Below are 25,753 nucleotides of genomic sequence, written 5' to 3'. Positions count from 1 at the left end.
CATTAGTCTGTGCCAGTTAGTTTTGACTTAGTTTGGTGTACCGCTAACCACACAGGAACACGTTTGTGTGAGACCTTATCGATAGATACCATTCCTTGAAAAAGCACAAGATTGATCTATGATGGCAAGTAGTATTCATCCAGATAGATCAGTGATAAAGGCCCCGTTATATGAAGATAAAGGATTGAAGGAAACATGGGCATTCCTACCCATCATTCAGGCTTACTGTGTTGAGGATGTTTGAGTTTTGTTTAGATTTGTTGCGATTTTCGCGTGTTTGTGTTTCATGAAGTTCGTACATTAAGTCGACCTATCTAATAATTAACTAAGCAATTCCATTCTTTCTATGAAAGTAAGAATCGTGTGTGGGTAGAACTCACCCATGTTATATGAACCTGAGATTCATACTAGATAGGATATTTGTTGGCTCAGTATAACACTTCTGAAGAAAGACAATGAAGTTACTTAATGTTTTTGTTTTTGCCTTTTTGTGTTTCATATAGCTTGTATTTTTTATTCACAATGCATTTGTTTTGGTTGAGTTATGTTTGAAAGTAAAGCTTGCTGTTTTATTACATCTTATAACAACTTAAAATGTATATTTGTTGTATTGATTTGTATAAAAATGTGGTTTGGAATATGTCAGCAAAGCTAAATCTATTGAAAAAATATGAAGCCAAGGAAGTGTGGCTTGTGGTTATGTTTGTGTTTAATAAAAGTTTATAATTGAATGCATCTTATATCAGTTGTTTTTCTAAAGTCTGGAACTGAATTGTACAATAATAACCACAGGCAAAAACGTTAGTGAGTTTTATTGCTTGTTACATTATCAGACTGTTAAAGCGAACAAGTTCATGTCCTTGTTCAGGGCCAAAAAGTAATTTATTTATCCACCAATCTTATTTCCCAATTTTACAGCGAAGTCAATATTTGTATTTGAAACAGGGTTTGCATAAGTCACAGAAAGGGTCACAATATTGCCAAACAGGCGCTCCAGAGAGTATTGGCAGGGAATGTTCTTTGTGCTGTACATGAATAATACCAGATCCCTTCATGGAGAGGAGAGAGACAGCTTTCACCCACACCCTCCTTACAGCACAGCTCAGAAATTAGGCCAAAGCTGGATCTTATTTTCTTATATGGATGGAGTAATCTTATCTAAACAACAGATGGCATACCATTTATTTCGACATTAGTACCTTTTGAAGTCTAAAAACATTTGGCAAACTTCAATTTTCCATAAAGGGAATTTCTTGTACGATATACTGTGGTAGTGATGTAGTAAACTTGACTACAATCCAATACATTAACTCTTTCTTACTCAGCCAAGCCATGTGTGGTTTTACAGATAACCATAATATAACTTATAATAATAATAATATAAAAATATGATCAATCTGTATCAAATTGTGGTATTTTCTTTTAATAATTGGTAGCAAATGGTCCTTTTCACTTGTTAAACATTTTCTGTAATATGAAGTACATCTTACAAATGACAATTTTGTACATATGACAGTAAATATTTCTGGTAACTTTGCAAATTCTTTCCATAAGAATGCAAAGACTATAGAATGACAGTGTGGATTTGGTTTAAGCTATATTTGTTTTCATAAAAACATCATAAAAAACACTCATGAATAAATATGATATAGCACTTGGTACAGTATAGATCACTCTCAGTTGAATAGTAACATTCTGGTGCTTGCATTATAACAAGGTCATACAAGACTGCATAACCGTCCAAAATAGGTGTTCATTTCCTTCAAACTTCGTCTTCTTATTGCTTCTCATTTGGTTGTGGCCTCACCGCTTATGACCAAGTTCTTCAGTGAATAGCTAATGGTGAACAAGTACTTCAGTGATTGGCTTACGGCAGCCAACTCCAACATTTGGCAGGTGTTGGCAGCTATCTGCTAGCCTGTGGTGCATAGAGGAAGATGGCGCTGAAGGTGGAGAGGATCTCCCTGGCCTCGCCGGTGGCTAGCTGGCCACTGGTCCTGAGCAGGCCCACCCTGTCCCCTCTCCTCAGGGGCAGGATCAGGCTGAATGAGGTGGAGCCCCCGCAGGTGCAGCTGCCCTCGGGGAGCCCCTCGTCTGCCCCCCTAGAGCTCTGAAACCTCTGGACGCTGCGATTGGACACTGAGAGGACCGCCTCCACACCACTGCCCTGCTGTGCGGTCAGAAGTCCTGAAATCAGGTAGCGTCCGTCCATAGGCACGGTGAAGATACCTTCAGATACACAGAGAAAGAGAGGGAAAGAGACAGAGAGGGAGAGTAGAGAAGGAGAGAAAGTATATTAATACTTTCGATCATGATCAACCCAATAATATGTCATCGTACCACTGAAGAAAAAAAAAAAACACTTTGAGACTGATGAACTATCCCTTTCAGTTGCCAATGATCATTGTAATTAGCTATGCTTTCATGCTAAGTAATGTGTACCTGTGTGAGGATTGTAATGCCCGCCATCATTGACCAACACTCTGTTGAAGCGGATGGTGCCAAAGTCTCCAGTGAAACCTTGTTGGGTGAGCCCAGCAGAGAAGGAGAATGGGTCTACCACATCCTTGCTCTCTGACAATACTGGAAGACGGAACATCAGCAGTTAACATTCAGTTTTTCACAACTGTAGCACACCATGAACCAGTATGTGACACACACGTTAATGTACTTTAGCAAGAGCATCAATGCGTAGACAATAGACACTGACTAGCTTAGTCTAAAATCAGTTCTGGATGACAGAGACTGTCAAACATTGTACAAATGGACCCAATTAATTATATTTCTTGACGTTTGTAATGTTTTGTAGGAACCTGGATGTACCTGGAGAAGCAACAAGGCGTTGGTGTGATGGGTTCCAAGGGACTTGCGCAGCTGCTGAAAGAAGAGAATGGAGTTAGTTTGACAGTAATTGTACAGCGTGGAAACACCTTTATTTTTAGCTTGTCTTCATACACTGAAGAACTTGGTGTGATACTGTATGTCATTCATTAACATGTCGATATAGAATGTTGAGAGGAGATTGTTGCCAACGAAAGATGTATAATTAACAATATATAAATAGTGTAATATAAAAATGATGTGATTAAGGTAAATAAGAAAATGTACCAGGTATGGTGTCTGGTTTGAAAGATACAGGTTTTACAGGAGGGTATCCTACAAACAAACAAAATCCTTTCATTATCACATTCATCCCCGAGTAAAAATGATAACCAGACCATGACATTGCTCATGCTTGAACACAACAGTGTTTATTGTTAAATGTAAACGACTTAAAGTTGCACTCTGAAGTCAAATCACCAGGCAACTATTGTCTGTCATCGTTACCGTGGTGGTCGTCACCAACTCTCACCTGGAGATCCAGCAAAGCCTTTGACAGGCATGGAGGAGTCCTCTGAGCCCTGCGCCCTCCTCACGGTCACCCTTCGCATGTACCCAGGGGGCCCCGCCTCGCCTGTCTCCAACACCGGCCGACGTGGGACTGGGATCACCGTCAGGGAGGGCTGGTGTGGGCTGCCGGGCTGGCTAGGTGGGCTTGGCTGGCGGGGAATGCCGCTGGGCTGGAGGGGGTTGCCTGGTTGTCTGGGGATGGATGGTTGGTGGCCGGCGGAGGGCCGGCGTACGGGGGGCCGGGCCGTCCCTGGGACCACCCTGTGGGGGATGATGAGTGGGATGTGGATCTGAGGGATGTGGGTGATTCTGGGTCTGGATTGGATCTGGATGGTTCTGGAATCAGGTCCAGGACTAGGTCTCTCTGGTCGGACTCCCGCAACTGAGACAAAGGAGGAAAGAGAGATCAATTCAGTTGATTTTACAGTGTGATTGATTCAACAAAGGCAGCCTGGGTAATAACAGTGTCTCTACTGCTACTTGAGTGAAGGATGTGTGTACCTTTGCCATCTCTGATACAGGCCTTACTACTGTGAATGTTCTGGAAAAAGATGGTAACTCTTCAACGGGCCGACGCCTGAAATTTATGACCCACTCATAAACCCCTCTTTCCCCATTCAGCCCACATCTTCAGCTCCCCTGTGAATACACTTAACGACTTATATTTTGATGGCGGCCAAAATGAGTTGGAATGCACAGTGCTGAGCATTAAAACTGGTGCTGTTATGCCTTCCAGAACAACAAACCAGCCCGTTTGTGTGACGCAAAGCCATGATAAACCACAGTTTGTTTGTGTGTATGTGTGCGCTTGTGTGTGTACGTATCGTGACATGGCTTCTTTTGGGGTGTCAGGTGGCTGAGCGGTTAGGGAAGCGGGCTAGTAATCTGGAGGTTGCCAGTTCGATTCCTGGCCGTGCAAAATGACGTTGTGTCCTTGGGCAAGGCACTTCACCCCACTTGCCTCGGGGGGAATGTCCCTGTACTTACTGTAAGTCGCTCTGGATAAGAGCGTCTGCTAAATGACTAAATGGATACTCTCCACCTCCATGTAGACACAGACATTACCTGGACCAGTGAGCACTACACACAGACTACAGAAATATGACTAGAGGGTACAAAACAATCAACCAATCCACCTCCGCCCTCCCACCTTCCCCCATTTTCGTAACCAGGTGTCAGACAGATTCCATCGCACAGTCTTTGCTTGGGGTGGTCCTATTCAACTGTTCCAATACATACGGTACTTAAGCGCAAGACGTCGGGTGGACTGTCCTTTGAGATCATCACTGCAGCGTAAGGTCCCACTGACCACAAAAACTCCTCGGGGAAGAAAGTAGCAGCAGCACGAGCTTCCGGACTCGGAAATAAGAGCTAATAAAGCCCCAGCACATCCTGCTGAAGAGCCTCAGGGACGAGCCCCACCACCAGCCCAGATGTGCTTTAGTCTAACCCAGACTGAATCACATCGGGGTGGAGGAGAGGGACTTAGTCACCATGTCTCTCTTGGGCTAAGGTGGCACTGTGTCAGTGACACACTGGATGGATGTTGTTGAGCCCGAATGGTTGGTTGTATGTAAGTGCAATGTAATGCAGTAGTCACGGAGAAAATTATGAAAGTGTATTTTAGGATAAAGTCTGGCCTGTTGTTTTGGGTGGGGTGGTTATGTCATAGGAATCTTATTTTTATGGGAATACTTTCACACAGACATGTGCACACATGACCTTTAAACACACACGCACACACACTCACTCACACACAGACATGGTTGCCGATGTTGGGAGGCTCATGTTGTTCAGTGAGTGGTGACCCTCAGGGAGGCCTTCTGCCAGTGGGTCGGGTTCTGAGTTAACTCTGAAGAATTCCAGATGGGTTCTCCTGGCTCCTTGATGCTGAACTTGACATCATCGTTTTGGATGGTTCCACCTAAGCTCAGAACTCAAGTCTCAAAGCATGAAGCCTGACATGTCCTTCTACGTTTAGCATTACGGAATAAATACAGTGTTTCAAACGCCTTCGGTTCCTCTCTTCATTCTCCTAATCTTTCCAACGCAGAGTTGTATTTCCTCATCGTGGTAGCTAACACCATTTCCGTGGCGTCTCAATACCCCTCCTCTCCTCGTGTATTTGTCGGAAAAGAAAGGGGGGAGAGAGAGACACAGAAGAGAAGGTGAGAGGTCCCCCCTGCTATGCTCTGGAGGAGGAGAACGATCCCAATCAACAGGAACAGTCTGAGAGCGGGAGGGACGGAGCGAGACAGGGAGGGAGAGGAAAGATAAGAGGAAGAGGGGAGGGACTGGGGCCAGGATGGGACAGCCTCCAAGAAAAGGGGAGGAAAAGCACACATGACTGATGGGAAAGGTCAACAGCACAGCCATGGGACACAATACAATATCCCACAGTGGAGTGGAGAGATATCTGTCATTCTGTGCCAGAAACACGATCTGTATCCACCACGCATCATAGCGCACTTCCCAGATCCAGATGCATCATTTCTCAATCTCGTAACCGTCTTACGGTAATTACTGTAAAAAAAAACTAGTCATTCTCAGAAAGTTTCTCAATCCTACTACAGAGAGGCTCAGATCTATTAACATTTGACACCACATGAGGCAACACACTCATTAAGGCACGAATGCCACTCCCACGAGAGATATGGTGCGAGGCGAACACACAGACACTGAGCCAGTTCCTGCCGCAGACTACAGAACGACTTGGATCCAGCATTGTGCAAAAGCTCTTGCAAATTCCCATCAGCCAGGCAGAGTGAGTAAGTCTTCAGCTATTGCGGATAGATCTCCTAGTCACGTCCTTACAACACTCTGTCTGTTCTCCTTCTCCTCAGGGTCCCCTTGTGACTGTGAGCCGCAGAGACAAATCTAACCAGTGAGAATGCTCTTGTTCTCACCACACCCAGATAGCAATAATTTGATCCTCGAGTGAGGGTTTTGAATTACAGCATTACTGGGTCTAGCTAAGACCACACAGCAAAACCTTCATCACAAGTCACTCTTTACTCACGGCACAACAAACCTATTCGGTAGATGTTATTATCTTACAGCAGAACAAGATAGCAAAGGCAGTATGTTGGCCCTCAAGATGTGAAATCATTTTCACATTCGATTTTTTCACGAAACCTAACACTACAAATGAGAAATGTATTTCTATTTGGAGGATAACCCCTTGAGATGCAGCATCTCGTTTTCAAGGGGGTTCCTCTACAAATGGGGTATACCTTTCCCCTTCACTCTGTATCGTTTCTCTACCCCACCCAGGGTGATGATGACATTGCCTGTTAAAGAGAGGGAGGCTCCAGGGATGGGGCCCTACGTTTCTGACATCAGCAGATGAGGGTAGTAGAGCATCTGGTATGGGGCGTTGGAGCCCGGCTTCTCCTCTCCCCTCTCCTCCATTCAACAAAGACAGGCTCCAACAGTGAGTCAGGCCGATTAATGAGGACCAGACCCTCAACATCAGGCTGAGGTCACCCCTTCGGGAACCCTGGAACAGCTCTGGGGTGGGGGGGGGAGGGGATACACTGGGTGGGGGTAGGGAAGGAGGAAGCTGGATGAGGGCTCGGTTAGAGTCCTGTGTGTGTGCGTGTGTATGTGTGTGTATGCAGGGTTTCCCGCAGCACTTTTCAGTTAAGGCGGCCGCCTAAGCAATAAACGCCTGCCGCCTTAACTACGTCGTCAAAAAAAACAAAGCTTTTTCACAGCGATATCCGCCGTTGTCCTGTTTTCTCCCTTCCATTCCAAACCGTGACCAACGCCAGTCTCCCTTCTCTGCAGAACGCATCAGTCTATCGCACAAACTAGCCCCCCCCCCGCCCCGCATTAGTCTATCGCACAAACTACGTCAAACCCCACCCTACATGCATGTGTGTGTTTGTGTGTGTGTATTCAGGAAAAAACAATGTGTCAGAGTCACGCTGAGTACCACACAACTCAGGACATCACAGTGTGCAAGAGAATGAGGAAAATTCCCCTTTCTATAAGCTAAAAGGGGCTTTCATTGAGGTATGAGAAATGATACACAATGGTAAATCATTAGAGGCTATGAGGTGAAGAGAAAGAAATGTCTCTAAATGTAATCGTTTTCCAGGTTCACACATCTAGCCTGCTCCCATTAAGTAACTTTCTCACATACTGAGCCCAGGAGAATGGTCAATATGTACTAAAAAGGCAGAAATGATTAGTTAGGAAAAGGTTTGGTATATTGTGAATGGAGTGGCCTTCTGGGGCCCTGACATATTGAATGACATTCTCCAGATCTCCCTTATCAGAGCCCCCACCCCCCCACCCCCCTTAGGGCCACAAGCAGAATCAGATCCCCTATTGGTCTCTGTGGATACCAAGGAAATAGCTTCATATGCTGGATTAACCTCAGGAAGGAGCACAAAGAGAAACCGATCCCTGAGCGGAAATGTGTTTGCCTGGATACCAGGTTACTCTCCAACCCCGTATCCCAGGAGAATTCTGTAGTTATTGCTTTTGTATTATACAGAGGTTTGTCACAAGAAATATGAAAAAAGCCCACGATTCTATACATTTTGAATATTGAATATACATTTATATATTTGAATGTATATCCAGATTGCACATGACTTGTATATTGTTTAAGTTGTATGTCTTTTAGTCAATAAAACTGGGAAACGTTTCACTCTCTCTGCCTTTGGTTCATCAAGTATCTCTTTTCAGAATAATTACTGCAGTGTACTGTACACAATGACCCAAATGGAGCAAAGCTACCATCAGCAATGAGTCATAAACTGCCTTTTCTATTCTAGATGCTTCTGACGTCTGAAGCTGTGACGGAACACGTAATCACCTCATGACGTGTCAGGCTGTTACTCACCTGGCTCTTTGGCTGCAGCGTCTTTGAGTACGAGCACTTGCTTGGCCAGTCCTGACAGCTGTGTCTGGAAGTTCAGCAGAGATCCCTGCATGGAAAGGACGTCTCCTGTGTGAGTCCCCAAGGTGCCATTCATTCTCCGGACACTGTCCCACAGACCAGACACATGCCTTTCCAGGCCTTCCTTCAGGCCCCTCACATTATCCGACACGACATCCAATCTTCCACACACCATCTCCAGTCTGGACACACGTTCGTCAATGGCCGAAACCCCCTCAGATACCCCCTGTGTGTTCTCCTTACACCTGTCCAGCTCAGTATTCATCTGGGTACTAAGCCTGTCCAGTTGCCTTTTCAACTCCTCCACCTGATTGTTGAGCGACTCTGGCTGTCTGGACAGTGTGCCATCAGGAACTCCCTGTCCTTGACTTGGAATGGCAGTGCCGGTGTGCCCAGCCTGGCAGCATGTGGAATTCATCCACTGGATATCCCGGAAGTATTTGCTAACAGAGTCTCCTAACCCTGTCACAGCTCCAGACAAACCTCCAACATTGTCCTGGAGGGAGATGAATCCTCTCTGGAGGTCCTCAACAGCCTTGGTGCTTTGCTGGTGCACCACCATCTGCCTGTCGATAATTTCCTCCAGTTCTCTGAGTTTGTCAGTATTGCCGTTGACTTCTGTGTTGAGAACGTCAAGGTCGTTCCTACAAATTCGAATGTCCTTCACAATGCTGGCCAGGTTTTCAGGAGCGGTCAAACCCGAAGAGGATGAACCTACAGGGCATCCCGTCGAGCACAACTCCCCGACGGCGTTCACTTTCTCATCGAGGCCTTGCAGGAGGAACTTGTTGTTGTTGACCTCTGCTTGCATGGCATCCATGGAATCTCCTAACATCCCAGGGAAGGAGCTGTTGCTCATCTCCACCAGCATGCTGGTGAACTGGTCCTCCATGCTGTTGAGGCGTTCGTCCATGAGCCGTTGCAGAGCGGCGACCTCGTCCGCCAACGCCTTGCTCAGCTTCTCCTCAACATAGAAGCAATGAACTTCTGCGTTCTGCTCGGTGACATTGATTCGCCCCTCCAGATCTTCTATGAGCGGCCCGTACTCGTCGACGAAACTCGGCGCCGATAAGTGCGCCAGCTCATTGTCCATCCGGGCGTTCAGAATTCGATGGGCTTCGGCCACACGCTCCACCTCACGCCAAAGGTCTTTGAGGTCATCTCGATCCCCCGGCTGTTTAGCCGGGTCTGTTTGGCGTTCAGTCCGAACCGGCCCGTCGGACAAAGCCATGTCTAGACGCAACTCCCGTATCTCTTTCCTCAGGCCGGCCTCCTTGTTATCCACCAGCTCTGTAAGTCTGACCAAGCCTTTCTCCCCTTCCTCCTTGCAGGTCTTCTGGACAGACTGGATCCTGTCGTCGCACACGCCCTGGAGCTTAACCATCCTCTCCTCCATGCCCTGGTCGAGCTCTTTCTTCAGCTTCTCAAACTTGTTGTCAATGTAAGTCTGTAGGACATCCAGGTCAGAGGGGGCGCCACCTTCCGCTATTGCCGGAGTCTGCGACTGGGAGGCGTCCATCAGCAGTCGGATCTGACCTTCCTGGCTCGTCACGGTTCCCCTTAGCTCCTCCAGAGCCTCATCTTTACTCTTTAGGGAATCGTTCATATCGTCCAGCCTTGCCATGATCTTCTCCAGTCCCCTTTCCCCTGCCAACCCTCCCCTGGTGGCCTGGTGGCCGTCCAGATGCACTGCACTCCCCTCGCCGGCCCTTGCGCTGTCCGGTGGGCTCATGTTGTTGAGCAGGGTGACCAGCATCTTGTTGGTGTCCTCCTGCAGGTCGGTGCGCAGGTTGGCAGTCAAGCCCATCATGGCCGTCTGAAGGTCGATGACGGTCTGGGAGAGGCGCTGCACTTCCCCCTCCAGGACATGTACCTTGTCTGGGCCACTGTACCTCGCCTCATGCTGACCCGTCTCTCTCCGCTCTGCTCCTGTCGAAGACGGCAGGATTTAATGACGCATCTTAATGAGACATGGACTTCAGTTGCGAAATATTGAGGCACTGACTCTGCATCATATCAACTTCATGTTTTACTTTTTGTCAAGCACTACAGCTTTGATAAGTATTTTGATCACTGGGAACGGTACTTACTCGGTGTGTGTCTTGTCTGGCTTGGGTTCGACTGGGGGTAAGGCTGCGCTCCTAGCACTGTTTGTCGGTTTGGAGATGCCTTTAAGCCTTTACAGTCTGGACCTTGATGACCAGGGCAACATCTCCACTCCAACTCTGTGACGGTCTTGTAAGCAGTCTTGTAAGTGGGCCGGAACCGAGTCTTATGGCTGGACCAAGGGAAAAAAAACTTTGTTTTAGCTCATGCACAATTGTGAGCAAGTTTATTGTACATGTTTTAGCAAAAACTGCTTTTGAATGTTGAGTTACTTCAGTTTGTATTCTGTATTCAATGTTATTGCTTGAACTAACTAAATAACTGTAAGAAATCACACAAAACAATGAACGACTTCACTTCCCTTTCGGTAGGCCGGGCCCTTGTCATCTGCAACAGCTGGAAGTTTGAATACAATCCTCTTCCTTTCTGAGTCTCCTCAGGGTCTGACCAATATACTTTGTCTCTCAGGGGAACACCCATGAAATATTCCAATAACAAACTCAATTTACAAATAACTTAAACACAACTAATCAAGCATGTACTCCATGGGTAAAACCATGCAAAGCTAGCACAATAGCCTGTATGTTCATACATCATCAAATGAAAAAACATAAATAAATAGAGAAATGGAACTTAGGGCCCTGGCCTTCCTACCACACCTCATCCTGATCTCACATGGAAATGTCTCACTGGAATAGTCTGACCTCTCTCCCAGAAGTGTTTTTGATCCTGGCAACTCTTGTTTCCTTTGTACAAAAACAAGGAAATATACCCCTATACTGCACTGTGAGTACAGTATCCCATCACACTTGATGTGATTTGTTTTGAAAATAATGAATGCAAAAAAAAGTTTCGCTTTCAGTCTATGAATGCTCATTGAATTCCCTCATTTGCACCCTCTAATCAAGTACCATTACTCATAAAAGGCACCAAGACTCATAGCAAAGCTGTTGATGATGTGAAGTGGTTGAGTTGTAATTACAGTATGAGTAACAGTTGATTTAGTCGACATTAAAATGACAAAACAACTTAATTAACGATCAAATTAACGTTGAAAGGCTCGAATGTGTGGTGTGGTCGACATTTGCAGACAATGGGAAGACAATGCTCCACTGACATTATGCAGCCTCCACCCACCATATCTCCATCTCCAGGGTTAGTAGCCTACTTACAGCACTTGTGGCTCGCAGTCCGGCTCATGCATCGGGCAGGGTTGCACTTCGGGCTCAACAAAGCTCTCCACGTTTCCCTGAACGGTACAACTCACATTTTTGTGTACGACATATGCACACCAGTTCCTGTGAGGATAAAATATATGTTATACCGGACGTCTCTTGTTATTTACCAGCTGTGTTTAGTGCAGACCATCCACGCGCATGGCCTACACCTGCGCATGACAGAAGTGGCCTTTCACTATCACATTCCAGCGTCCACTAACGGATGTTATCAGTGCCCCATGGCAAAATCCTGGCAGACTCTAAATGTAGGCTAGATAAAGGCTGTATAGCCCACATCTAAATAAGGCCTGTTACAGGGCTTTACATGCACCATACGCTTAATACAAATCTTTTAATGGGTCTACTCGAAAAAAAAGGATGTAGCCTTTAAGTTAGTAGGCTATTTCAGCAAATCGAGTAAAACATACAGACAATAAGTCATTAACAAATGTCCAACTTCAGGAAATTAAACTTACCTATTTCTGTGCCTGTGTGCCCCTCCAGAGTGAGCGGGACCTTGAAACAGGTTATAACTCGACGGAGACCCGTAAATAAGATTAAAGCTTAATAATAGTGTAAAAAAATACCCTTGCAACACGTCTCCTTGTTTGCAAGTCATTGTAAATGACATTTGAAATCAAAATGGACTATCATTGACATGAAAATCTGTTGAGATTCTTTATAGCCTATAGTCTATTCGGTTACAACAAGTTCTCAGACATTCGGTGTCGCCCAACGACTGACCAAAAGACTGTTTGGGGAAGTCCAGATGGGTGTATAAACTCCGTTAGCATGACGTTTTGCTTAGCTGGGGTATACACCCTCCCCATCCTCCATCCCACAAATTAGAAGATATAGGCTATGATATGCCTCACAGTCGGAATGAAGGCTGCTAAATGGCAACACGTTTTGGGTTTCAAAAACACGTCTTGGTAACTAACTGAAAAGTTTACAATACTTTGCCTTTGTTAAGTTTCCTGTGTGGCACACAGTCACTGCACTGTTCAATGAAAAGCATCAAGGGGTTGTCTATTACCCACACTACAAGTCAAGACCTTTACGAAAAAGAATTTGGAAAACTATATGGGCAACTAACCTAGTTTACATCTCCTCCACAGTCCTCTTGTACATTATATCGACGGTAGAATAATGCAATGACGGCATGGGGAAGAAGGTGCCGAAGGAGCTTCAACTGACAAAGTTGAGTGTTTTAAGATAAGGTTTGTTACTGTAAAGAGTTGATCAAGCCTCCAACCTAAAATAGTTTTGTAGGTTTCTAGGCGGTGGCAGTGGAAAGGTGAGAACTTGGAATGGCACTGAGAAAGTGTGAAGTCAGTGAAAGTTTCCATGCAAACGGCACTGTGAATGAAATCATTTCTCGGAGAGGAGTTTAAGTAATTTCCCCCCATTTCCGCTGCCGTGCGCAATGATATCTTTCTTTCCTGGACTGATAGTCTTGGTCTCCGTTAACATAATAGGCATTATGTGAAAAAGAGAATGGCATAGTGCTAAGAAAAGTAGAAGCCCATAAAACGTTGGAAATGGAAAACAGTGAGAGAAAGTGAAAAAGCGCATAGGCTACAGTTTATCTGGCGACATCAATGGAGTAGAACTATAAAACCAAGTGTTTAGAGGGAATATATCAAATGTCATAGTTCCGGGGCAGACGTCGGTCTGTTTGACTACGTCTCCAGCAACAGTAGGCTACAGATTGTCATTTAGCTTGCCATTTATAGAACCCCCGTAAAGTAATCGTACCTGCTGTCCGTCTGTGCAAAAATGATTAATTTGGAAGTACACAGTGGGATACTTTTTAACCACTAGAGGGCAGCATAACCACATGGAAAAGGACGTTCGTGCAGTTAATTACTGCACCGTTTGGAACTGATTTCCTCAGTTCCTATGGCATGGCAGCGCTACTGGTGCAAAATGCCAGTGACCGTTGATTAGACATAAAAATAATTATTTCTTTCTCTGTCTGTCTCTATTTTTCTGTCTGTCTGTCTCTCCCTGGCACAGAGACAGACACACACTTACTATCTTACACACACACACACACACACACACACACACACACACACACACACACACACACACACACTTATATCATGTCAGTCATCAGTGGTGAGAAGCCATGACCTTGGCCTGGGATCCCTACTGGTCCACAATCTCCATGTTTTACTGCCCATATTAAAGTTAGAAAGGAGGGGAGTGATGGGTGTTTTATTTGACAAGAATGGAAGTAGATGGCCATTCATGCAACACAAGTCTACAGTTGCTTGTAGAGGCATCATATGTTTCAGAATGCAATGTGTTTCTCATGACCTTGCTTTCCAAGCCACAATAAACCGCCAATGCTTCCACAGAGCATGTGACTGTCACTTAGCAACACTGACAAGTTACCCACATACTCCGTTTTTCACACCGGAACAAACAGACATATATGAAGTAAAGGCAATTAGAGTAATAATGAATGGACAACACAATGTACTTTACCACTGTGAGCATTAATTCTGATTAATCCCATTAGTCATCTATTGTAATTAGTATTAGCATTAGAGCAGTCTGCATATAAGGGAAAAGTGAGCCAAAGCAGTTGCAAACACAAGAATTTATGGTTTAAAAAAAATTGTTTACCCTAAGCTGTGTGTGTGTGTGTTAGTGTGTGCGTGTCTCAGGGAGATAAAGCAAACCGCACCGCAGAGACGTCTATAATTTGGCAGCTGTTATCGCTGCACCATACTCACTGTGGCATAATGCTGCTACTCTTACCCAGGGTGACTCATTTGGGAGGTGCTGCTCCTTGCTAGCCTCAGACAAACTGTCGCTGGGTGTCACACAAAGCCACAATGCCACAACACGGACACACAGGCTGCCTGAGTTGACATGCACATGTGCCTGCATATACACACACACACAAATACGCACAGGAACATACGCACAAACGCGCACACATAAATCAACGCGCACACACACACACACTTCTGTAGCAACAACCTGTGCCCAGAATCAGCTCATGAAGAAGCCTTTTGTTTACCCAGCAGGACAGGAATGCTTCTTCTCACCTCCTGCTGTGTGTGTTAGAGTACAGCTCATGTTGCCATGGCACTTCTCCTCTCACTGACTTCTTCAAGATATGTTGAGGAGTTCTGGTTAAAATTGTACCTCATGTTTTTTTCTCATGATTTTGTATACTTTTAGCTCATTTTAATCATCCATGAGATACGTTAACATAGCCGGTTCATTTGTCAGCAACATATTTTCTGTACAAACTTAACTGAGAATGTTTTCACTCCCAGGATCCACGTGATGGGTTTTGGCCCTGTGATCTCCTCGTTCCACAGGTCAGAGATTCTTCAAGGCACACTAATTAATGAACATTTCAACTGTGTGTGACGTTTGCTCTAATTCAGGGGTGTCAAATCCTGTTTCCCTGTTCCAACACACCTGATTCAAATGAATGGCTCATGATCAAGCTCAGCAGAAGCCTGATAACGATCATTCATTTGAATGCAGGTGTGCTGGATCAGGGAAACGTCTAAAACGTACAGGACAGCGGCCCCTGAGGACCAGGATTTGACACCCCTGCTAATTTGTTTGTACTTTGTTGGCTTGTACCTTAACTCCATAGACAACTTAATTGGTTTAACACTTCAAATGCCCCTCTGTAGGTCTTGTCTGAGGTTCTTGCTGTCTTGAGGAAAAAACATAATTATTTAATATACCTAGATTAACAGAACACAAGATTAAGGAAAAGTTCAAACAAAATGTCATGGTCAGACAATTGGAGAGAGAGAGACAGGCTGACTGTCCCGAAATAGAGACACACACACACACACACGCACACAAAAACACGCACACAACACTCTCCATTCCCCACCTAACACCCCAATACGCACACTTACACACAAACGCAAACACACGACACACACAGAGGAAGGTGATTTATTGGTTGTAAAATGTTAATATAGCTATAAGCCCTGCTTATGAATTGTTAATTAAGGCCATGACAGACTCGTCACCTAAAATGTTAATGAGGCAAGATTGGGTCGGAGTGCACAAGTCTCTGTAAGCCACTGAGCATACAACAGATGAGCTGAATCCATAAGAGCTATGGCCCTATAATAAGAAACGCTAAGGGCACAGGCTTCGGTGGAGAGTACCACACGTTCAGAAGCATATAAATTGATATAATGACTGGCAGTCTGTAGTTGACACGCCAGGCCAGCGATAAGGTATGATGAGTGGAATCTATTTTTTCCTCATTGCACTTGAACCCTTTTAACTGGATCCACTGGTCCCGACAATTGTCTGATCCCTATTACACTACAGCTTGTTTCATCTTACTCATTCATGTTTAACAACACTTATAGAAGCTCTCTACTTGATACTCGATTGTGTTTGTAAATCTATACTGACTTGCTGTTACAGCATGTTGTTCATGTAATGTAGAAAGCGGGACCCCCCCTATGATTAATAATTGATCTAACACAAAACTGGACTTGCCATATTGTAATAAAAGATATGATGACAAAACAAAAGTAATCCATTCAGTCTTAGTTGTTTGAGTCATTCTACGTTAGAATAGATGTCATGATTTGCTCGTTTGATTTTGATAGGCGGCAGCAGTAACAGGAAGTACTATGTCACAAAGACCTGGAATCTATGCAATCAAAGATATCAGAAACCATTCAGAGGTGTTCTTTCAAGTGTAGCCTCCAGTTCTCCACCCATACAGCTCCTCACTGTCTTCATCCCACCTCCTCTCAATCAAGGACTGATCTGAACTTCTCTCACTCTTTTTCTTGTTGTCCTTCATAAGTGGTGGAGACACCTACTTGACTGTACCATCTCTCTATTCTGTGTACTGGGGAAAGAACGTCTTACCTTGAAAGGTGACTGCGTTATCTGTTGTTCGAATATAAAGTATACATGCTATGATTCATTGATGTAACAGACTGCTCTTTCCCATAAACTCCAACAAATATGATGGCTTTTGGAGACTGTATCAAGAACAAAGGATATAGTCAATAAAAACACCTATTGTTGAATCCGTTTTTTAGGATATACAGTGTTCACATACACTCACATTTCATGAGATGTGTGGAGAGTCAGTACAGACTATACTCACATTTGAACACTTGGCTGATCCAGGATGCTGTCACTGCGTGATAACATCACTGCGCGATGATGTCACTGGGCGATGACATCACTGGGTAATGACGTCACTGCATGATGACGTCACTGCGTAATGACGTCACTGCGTAATGACATCACTGCGTGATGACGTCACTGTGTGATGACGTCACAGGAGGCCTCGTGATACCGTGAGCGCGGCAGGTCCGTCGCGCTCTTCACCCTCGCCCGCGTCTCTTCACACCCTGTATTTTTCGTATTTTTGTATTTTTACCCACGCATGTATTTTTCGTCCCCCTGCTGAGCCACTGCACCCCACCACGCTGTCAAGCTCTACACAATGTAGTCATCTTTTGTTCCAAACTGAGTATCCTTTGTCTAAGCATCGCTAGAGAGAACACACCCTTCACCAATGGTTTATGATCCACAGTGGTGTGAATGTAATTGATTTCGTACTAAGTGTTCAAACGAATCGCAGAACAAATGCTGAATTTGATAGATGAAGGGAAGTAACAAATCCAGGCTTTATCTCCCACATCTCAATTAACAGTGTCTCTCCTGTAAGGCAAAAAGAGATAAAGGAAGATCGGCTAAAGCACTTTCATGCATTTTTAGGAATACAGTTGAGGACCACCAGTTGAGGACCAAAAATTCCAAGTTGTTATCTTCACGCAGACAGACAGATAGGAACTGCAAGCCTCTTCTCCCCAGAGAAGTGATCTGCCTTCAGTGAAGGCTAGTTTGTAACACAGGAAACAGTGATTAGAGAGAGCAAATCAATAATACATGCTAAGGGATAACTAATGTACCTAGGAGACCGACATCTCCTATGCTTAGAGTCTGGGAAGTCCTGTGTTTCACACTACTAGGCAAGGCAGGCAGGATAGGGATGAAAGGTGAACCAATAATTAAAGAAAGTTAGTTAGAAAACAGATAGAGAATGTTAAATAAGGAAGGAATGAATGAAAACTCAAGAAAGAAAGACTACATGTCACTGGTTGGGAAGACAAGTCAAGGCCGAACATTGACCTTTGTACACAGCACAGAGAGCAATATGACGCTCCTTTTTTTAACAAGACCTCCTTTATTTAGTTAATTCTCCACTCCAAATTGCCCAAACAGGAAGCCACATGGCAAGACAATATTGGAGCCCATCACAAAGGAATTTATTTTATCGATTGATGGAGAAAATACCACAAATAAGACAAGTCTTATGGAACACAAGAAGCTTATTATGGCTCCCTCGCTCGAAAAAGCTTCTTCATCCCCACGTCGCTGTAATGTTTCAAGGATCGATATGGGGCTGCGAAACAGGTCAAAATGCAATAAGTGTGCCAGCTATCCGGGAAATACGATTGTCAGAGGGGGCGCCAGAGCCACAGTCCCAGGGGACGGATGCTACACTGGCTCACATCCGGAGAGATTGGGGTTAATGTCTTAGTCACATTAGCGGGCTAGTGCCATGTCAAACCGCTAGCATCCCAAATGCCAGATATCGCAACCAAGGAAAGGAGTCTGTAGATCTAATTAAGGGTTGAGTGGGGCAACCGTCTGTTTCCTCCTTTCAGCCCCCTCTTCCAACCCGCTCCTCCCGTCTCACTTACAGGACTGGTCATCACAATCCAGTCCCACACGCGCGCGCTAAAGACCATTAGCGTTCTGTGAATCACAGACGGTGGACACACGCCAAGTCATAAATACGTCCACCAGTCCAGGCTGTCACATATCACAGATATAGAAACTGTATAAGCCATTCAAACTTTTTATTTATTAAATTGTTTTTTTTTGGGGGGGGGGGTCAATCCTTTATTAGCATGCCAATGCAAGCACCTAGATAAATCGAGCACTCTAATTGAGTATTGCTATGTAGGCCCTAACTTAATCCACGCACAACTGCCACACTGGACATAATCATTTCTGCCTGGATGACAGAATGAAGTGAAACACTAAAAGTAAAGAAAAATTGGCTTCAAACCTTTGCCTCAATAACTTTTTGGAGCCTCAAAGAAAATAGAAATATGCTACCTCAACGGTCTCTCAAACCTGACTTTTGCTAAAGGCTTAAAGAAACGACTGACAGTGCAAAGGTGTAGCTCGTTCGCATTATCCTTGTAGATTTGGTTTCTGAATTTGGCGGTTGACGTGAAATCTTTCAAGCGGTTGAAACATGCAGTAGATGTGGGATGGTGAAAGATGGGTTGCGGTGACGAAGCCAGCTCGCTCTCGCAACAAAAGTAATCAGTGACTCTGCGCTCAGGCAGAGAAATCTATTGTATGTGCTAATGAATACAAAAAATGGTTCCCAGGGAGACTCAGGTGAATCCATTGAAATGTTCCCACTAACAACCTTGAATCTTTTTCAGACCGAGCTGATGTGACGCTCCTGAGACATAACGCTATTTCTCGCGCTTGTGCTCAGGGCCCAAGATCAAGATGGCGTGAGTCAGGCTCATAGACGGCACCTATTTGAAGTGGACTCGTTCAGACTTCAGGCCTTTTCTTTAGCAGTTTTCAGAGGGAGTTGCTTCAGTTTATTTCATTAGCACGACATCGTTTTGAAAGTTTGTCAGACAGACAGGGCTGCTGAAGGCTGGAAGTGGGTGTAGCGTACACACATAGGCATTATTTGCGAGTCACACGCACGCTGGCCCAACACACAGTCACAGTCAAAGTTCTCATATGTATTTGCTGTAAATTGTCCATATATATATAGGCCTGTGATGACCTGATATACAGTAGTACAACAGCTTGTCATCTTGCATGGACTTTAATAATTTTTTTAGTCTGTTATAGCTGAGGTATTTGAATGTTTTTTGTACTGGAAAGACCTTAGATTAAGCACATTCTGTTTTTGTCTAATAACATTTTCTAAGCATTGACCCTTTGGTAAGCAATTAAAGCCGCTTAAATATTGTGTCACTGCAGAGTATATATGTTTATTAAGGTATGACACTGCTGTCAGCTTGTCAGTGTGAGGTCTCATTCTGGCATCCCCTCTCCTATCCCTCCAGCCCTGTTCATCTCTGCCAGGTCCTCATTTCTCATCACTCAGACGAGGGGGTTAAACTATAAAAGGACATTCTTCTCCTCTGAGGGGAGTCTTTGCTGGCAGAGAACAGTCCTCGTTCTGAGATTGTGATGGCATTTTCATTTGACCCAGGGATGACGTCTCAGTAATGAGAAGCTATCAAAAAGCTATCTCAAAAACCAAATGGGATTTCAATTTACGATGCCCACATTGATATGCAAAATGTGTAAAGTCATCACCTAGATGCATTGCTTGTCGGATGGACTCAATCTCTTCAGACTCACTTCCGCCACTTTTTTTCCCTTGGGAGGATGAACAAAAACTAAAACGAAATGATATTGATACAGATGGAAATACTTAGAATAGAAAGAAAACATGAAAACTAAATTGTAATCTCATTTTATTGGATGTTTGAGAAACATCATTTCTGTACTCAAGGGTTTTGAAATCAATATTCTCCCCTTTAATTGTTTTCATAATGAAAGCCTGCTTTGTATTCTGGCAACACAATAGATTGGATGATAAAATATGTTTGTACATGCATTGAATAAACTAATCTATTACTTTCATTTATAAGTAATGTAGCACACGAGGGGCTGAATTAAGAATATAATAATTCAGTTTTTGAGTGCAGCACTGTTGGATATTCGAATGCATCACTAAGCCACGACCCAAATCTTAAAATGAAAAAACTGAAAAAAGTGTTTATATATATATATTTTTAAAAAGCAATCAGTCTTATTGCAGTTAAACAAAAATATATAATATTCTCACACCCTGGTAATTTTCTTGTAATTTTCCTCCATGGGTGAAACCAGATTAAATTAATTACATGGGCTTCTGTCACTAAGAACTGTTCATTTTCTCTAGTGCCGATGATGAAATTCATCTTATTGCTGTTTTCCTCCACCCTCTACCCACACAGAGAAGGTAATGATAGAATATTTCCCCAGAGTGGAGGAAGAGGATCCAAGGCAAGCTTTACTCCAAGAAACTTTATTAAACAAATAAAACACATTTCTTATCTAAAGGCTTTTATTTTGACATCCAAATACTACCATCCATTCCAAAAGTCTGAGAATCCAAACAGTTTCCTGAAGTAATAAATTCATCTTAATTGTGCAATATAGTTTTAATTTGTACAATTAACTCCATGTTTTCTTACTTTAATCCGCTTTGGCAGACATCCTGAATTAACATTTACATTTAGTCATTTAGCAGATGCTCTTATCCAGAGCGACTTACAGTAAGTACAGGGACATTCCCCCGAGGCAAGTAGGGTGAAGTGCCTTGCCCAAGGACACAACGTCAGCTGGCATGACCGGGAATCGAACTGGCAACCTTCGGATTACTAGCCCGATTCCCTCACCACTCAGCCACCTGACTCCCCAGGTGAGTGCTGAATGCTGGAGAACATCTGTCATCAGTGTGAACAGCGTTGAGATGGCCAGGCGGAGACAGGTTCTCTGTGTCTCAGAGGGGTGGCTTTTTAATACAGAAGTGTGCCAAGGAATCCAGAGGCATACGTATGTTTTATTGAATTTCACAGCTAGCTGATGGATCAAACACTCTGGCGAGAGAGTGAGCTATACTTGTCTGACATTCATCCATTTACCGTTTAGCGAACATCACATAAAAAAATAGAAGAAATAAGAAATCAATTTGAGACTTTAAGAAATTAGAGGGGTCCATCCAACAAGATAAATGCCTTGTCACATGAAGTTACGGGGAAATTGTTCAACATTCGTTCTCTGCTGGGGGGAGGGGGGGGGGCCTACCTATGGTATCCCTCCGCAAGTTGATTAACCGTGGAGAGACTATGCCAGATTTGATTGAGGGGGGAGTGGGCTAATCTCATCATCCATTAGAAAAACCCCTCTGCTCAATTTCCACTGAGACACAGCTATTACTGTTGTGTTCCAAACAAATGAATAAACAAACCATAATGTATGCAGTGGGGAATTCCAGAATAGTCTGTACAACCAAATGAGAGACATTACGGGCATTTACTGTGGGCCAAAAAATATTGCCTCAAGCCTGCCATTGTACAGACACGTTCCGCCACAACAACAAACTGTAATCATGAACCTATAACTCACTACTCCTCAACATTTAAAGTAAAAGCAATAAAACCATTTAATAAAGTCGTAAAGGTTCCATATCACCACAAAATAAATGTGGGATTGTTTACAGATTTGCTGAAAGTGTTATCTTAGGAACACAGTCACATTGAGTTGTTTGGTACCAATATGTAACACAGGTGTTTCTCAAATCCAGTGCTGAGAATACCATTAACTGTCACACCAACAATCTCACCGCGCAACTCCTCTTAACTTTTTATTCCGTGCTGTTGCTAAGGTAACCGCTGAAGACGACGGAGCTCATGCCATCACCAAAGGGCTATCAAGCGAAGACAATATACCTAGACCTTGAATCCACAACACAATACAAACGGTGAGATTTAGGTACAGGAAAGGTAGTCAGGATTAACCTGACTCCCAGCTTTAGTTACAGGAAGGATAGTCAGAAACGTGAGGAATGATTCAGACACTGACTATGGAATAAGTATGAATTCAAGTCTACTGTGGATCTATGGTGTACACACTGTCTACTGTGGATCCATAACATACAGTATTCATTCTGATTCCATGGTCAGTGTATGATTGACTCTTCATGCTTCTGATTGCCTCCCAGCCTATGATCCTTCGGTTGCAGACTGGGGCACCCAATGCTGTCTCTGATCTTGGATCACATTAGAAGAAGGGGTATGGAGGACTCCAGAGGTACAGTTCATGCAATTAAATCAGCATTACTTTAAATCAATCATTTAATTTAATATTTATTGATTGTTTCTTCAGTGTGGTGTGGACCAAAGCAAGTAATGAACAAGAGATGAAACTAAGCCTTTACTTCAAAATAACTTGAATGATGGAGAGGGTTATGACTCAGACACGATGAGTCTTTCAGAACATAGTGATGTCAGAACATCACCTTTGCCGAGAGAGAGAGAGAAAAGGCGTGCGGGGAGGGCAGGGGGGGGGGGGCTTAGAGAAATAAAGGGAGAAGGAGAGGGCGAAGGGTCGTCCATCTTGTCAGAGACAGGAAGACAAATATGCTGACAGAGTCCTGTGAGAGGGGGTCTGACAGAGGCCTTATCATTATTGAGCTGTCTGTCTGGGACTGAGCGCAGAGTCCATGTCACTGGAGCATCATTCTCTCCCAACCCCAGAATACTGGATCAGGTACAGCTATAATGTTAAATCAGAGACCTCCGGGTGCATGGAAACAGTTAAATAATTGGAGTGAAACGTGAAATGAACTGGCTGACGACATTTCAATTAACTTGCGAACGTGTACTGGAATGTTTCTAGAAAGTTGTAGTGGAATTCAAAGCGGTTACCATCAGTGTACTTTCTCTGACACATCGAGATACAATCAATAATTGTGTTTGTTTATGTAGAAGACCACTTAAGTGCTCACCAAAATATCTGACCAAAGGGGAAATGGCTACCACAACAAGTGGCTATCAATAGTAACCATCTGGATAAGGGCATCGAACCAAATTAACCCCTCCCCCCCCCGACACACACACGCATACATTACCAGATACTGTTCTCAAGGAATGAAGCGTTTCTGGTTGACTGCTCAGTATAACCAGCAGGTGTGAGAAAATCTCATTACCCCAGGTCTTGCTCCGTGAGTATGGGTCTGAATAGTAACTAAGACCTGCTCTGTATTAAGACTCTGACCCCAACAGTAATTGGGCGTCGCTCAGCAAGTGCCCGTGGCAAGGGTGGATGAGATCCTCCTGGATTGGTAGAATGGTTGTCGGGGTGATGTTGGATTGGGTGGAGGTGGGTGGAGATGACAGTCATAAAGCAGACCTTCTTGGGGCAGCATGGCCCAAGTCCTTTGCTTGATGATGCATCATTTAGTATTCATTCTACAGTACAGTTTATGTCTTTATCCTGTAAATGGATAGTGCCCTTGGCGTATTTTTATAGTTTCGGCTCTCTGGAAAAAGTTCTGGATGACTAAATATAAAAGTTAAATGGCTTCAAGTCTGCACCAAGCAGACAATAGCTATACTTTTAACATTGTCATTTAGCAGATACTCTTATCCAGAGTGACTTACAGTAAGTACAGGGAAATTCCCCTGAGGCAAGTAGGGTGAAGTGCCTTGCCCAAGGACACAACGTCATTCGACACGGCCAGAATCGAACCGGCAACCTTCTGATTAATAGCCCGATTCCCTAACCGCTCAGCCAGCTGACTCATTACAGCCTCCTTCTGACTTTTAAAACTTCCTAACCTGTTTTGATGAGCACATGCCTCGTAATGAAAAACGTAATGAAAACCCCCCACGTCTCCCCTTTTGTGTGGGGGTTTGTGTGTGGCCGGCTATATTCACACGTGTATGTGAAGAATGTGTGTTTGAAGCTAGTCCTAGAAGCAGACAGGCCCACCACGGAGATTAGGATGCAATAGAGGCATGATGAACACACCGGAAACCTCCGGAACGCAATCCAGACGTCCAACTTACTGGAAATCAATCCTGTTGGTCAGGGCTCCTGTGCTCAGGGTTTAAGTGGGAGATATTGAGATGGGGAGAAGGAAGGGGGGAAAGAGAGGGAACGAGAGGGAAAGAGAGAGAAAGAGAGGAAGTGGTGATTGAAAGTACTGTGGTCAGTCTGATTAACAGCAGGCCTCCTCGCTCTCAGACCTGGGGAGAGGTCAATGAGAGCCAAAGGCAGATAGGCTGTAAAGCCCAGCGCCTTGCGTTTGTTTGTTCATAACACAGAACCACTCTATGATGCTGAGAGGCATTGAACAGGCAGCTCCAAACGCCGATATCTCTTACTTTGGTAATAACTCAACGTACTCAAAGGTTTAAGTTGCGAAAAGTACTAGTTGCACTAACAATAGGATCCAATCTTGTTTGTTTCTTTTGCAACACGCTTTTTGCCATGTTTGAATGGATATTCTTTTTGACTGGGATAATGACAGGGATATTTCTATCTAATTTAATATTATATCTTCTAGCTTAGGTGGGCTTTATTTGCAACTTTTTCTACAAAATACAATTGTGTTTCATACCTGATATCCAATAATTTTATTGTCTGACTACATTACATTTGTCATAACATGCATCACAATATGTTATTGCTGAAACTCAAAGAACATGCATGAAACCCATTCCATCTGCCATGACAAATTCAATTTAGAAAAGCATTCATAAAACAGGAACAATAATCACAGTTTCATGTCTTTTAAACACAGCAAGTATTCTATTGTACCTGATTCAGTGAATTATGCATCCCATATAAACGGAATTGTGTTTGGATTAAAAATGTCTGAACATATTGTGGGATTTGTAGTTTTTTAAATTCAATTCCATGAAGGTGATTTCCACCATTATGGTGCCATTGGACATGGAAATGTCAGGCTTGGCATGCTGATAAATCACAATAATCTGATTTTGAGCTGCATGTACGCATCTCCCACAACCACTATTTGCTTTTGCCAGGTTATTGCTATTGCAGAGCACTCTGCCCAGTAGACAACTGCATTTACGTCATTCTGCACTAAACAATGTAAGATGCTGTTCCTAAAAATCCTTCTGCACAGATCTGAATGCAGAGCTTGTGTTACAATCCTCATAAATAAAGATTATGAGAGAAACACAGAAAAAGAGATTGAGAGATAGAAAGTGAGTGAGAGAGAGAGCGAATGTGCAAGACAGAGAGAAAGAGAGAGAGAGAGAAAAGCAATAGATAACTCACGTGTCATACTAGAGGTTCACTCACAACTCAAGCTGTTGTCCATAATGTTGCCAATGCTGCATTAGGTTGCTGGGTAAAAAACATGATGAACCTTGACCAGAGGCAGAGAGCACCACATGTTGACTAGTCAATGTTCTGTTCATAGAAACGTTGAACAATGACTTCCCTCTGAGACCAAAAT

General features: G+C 43.9%; 1 protein-coding gene across 3 annotated transcripts; it reads right to left on the bottom strand.

The window, feature by feature from the left end:
- Positions 1–780: 780 nt before the first annotated feature.
- emilin2a (elastin microfibril interfacer 2a) lies at positions 781–12,337 on the bottom strand. 3 transcript variants are annotated; one of them, XM_067253855.1, is made up of 9 exons: positions 12,102–12,337; positions 11,581–11,706; positions 10,393–10,580; positions 8,246–10,231; positions 3,353–3,772; positions 3,109–3,156; positions 2,824–2,877; positions 2,443–2,583; positions 781–2,229 (listed from the first exon to the last, which is right to left on the bottom strand). In XM_067253855.1, the coding sequence occupies exons 1-9, from the start codon at positions 12,254–12,256 to the stop codon at positions 1,907–1,909; spliced, it is 3,441 nt and encodes a 1,146-aa protein (XP_067109956.1). In that variant the 5' UTR covers positions 12,257–12,337; the 3' UTR covers positions 781–1,906. The 3 variants fall into 3 exon arrangements, with proteins under 3 accessions (XP_067109956.1, XP_067109957.1, XP_067109958.1); XM_067253856.1 differs by having other exon boundaries at positions 2,824–2,874; XM_067253857.1 differs by lacking the exon at positions 3,109–3,156.
- Positions 12,338–25,753: the final 13,416 nt, after the last annotated feature.

Source organism: Osmerus mordax, chromosome 16, assembly GCF_038355195.1.
Source record: "Osmerus mordax isolate fOsmMor3 chromosome 16, fOsmMor3.pri, whole genome shotgun sequence".
Taxonomy (NCBI): Eukaryota; Metazoa; Chordata; class Actinopteri; order Osmeriformes; family Osmeridae; genus Osmerus; species Osmerus mordax.
The sequence above is the reverse complement of the archived record's forward strand: the minus strand, read 5'-3'. Positions and strand labels throughout refer to the sequence as shown.

Excerpts from the sequence above, each read along its gene's own strand:
- emilin2a (XM_067253855.1), bottom strand. The coding sequence starts at position 12,256 with ATGTCATTTACAATGACTTGCAAACAAGGAGACGTGTTGCAAGGGTAT. Across the intron at positions 10,232-10,392 it reads CCAGACAAGACACACACCGA|GAGCAGAGCGGAGAGAGACG; the intron begins GTAAGTACCGTT and ends CGTCTTCGACAG. Across the intron at positions 2,878-3,108 it reads CAAACCAGACACCATACCTG|CAGCTGCGCAAGTCCCTTGG; the intron begins GTACATTTTCTT and ends CTCTTCTTTCAG.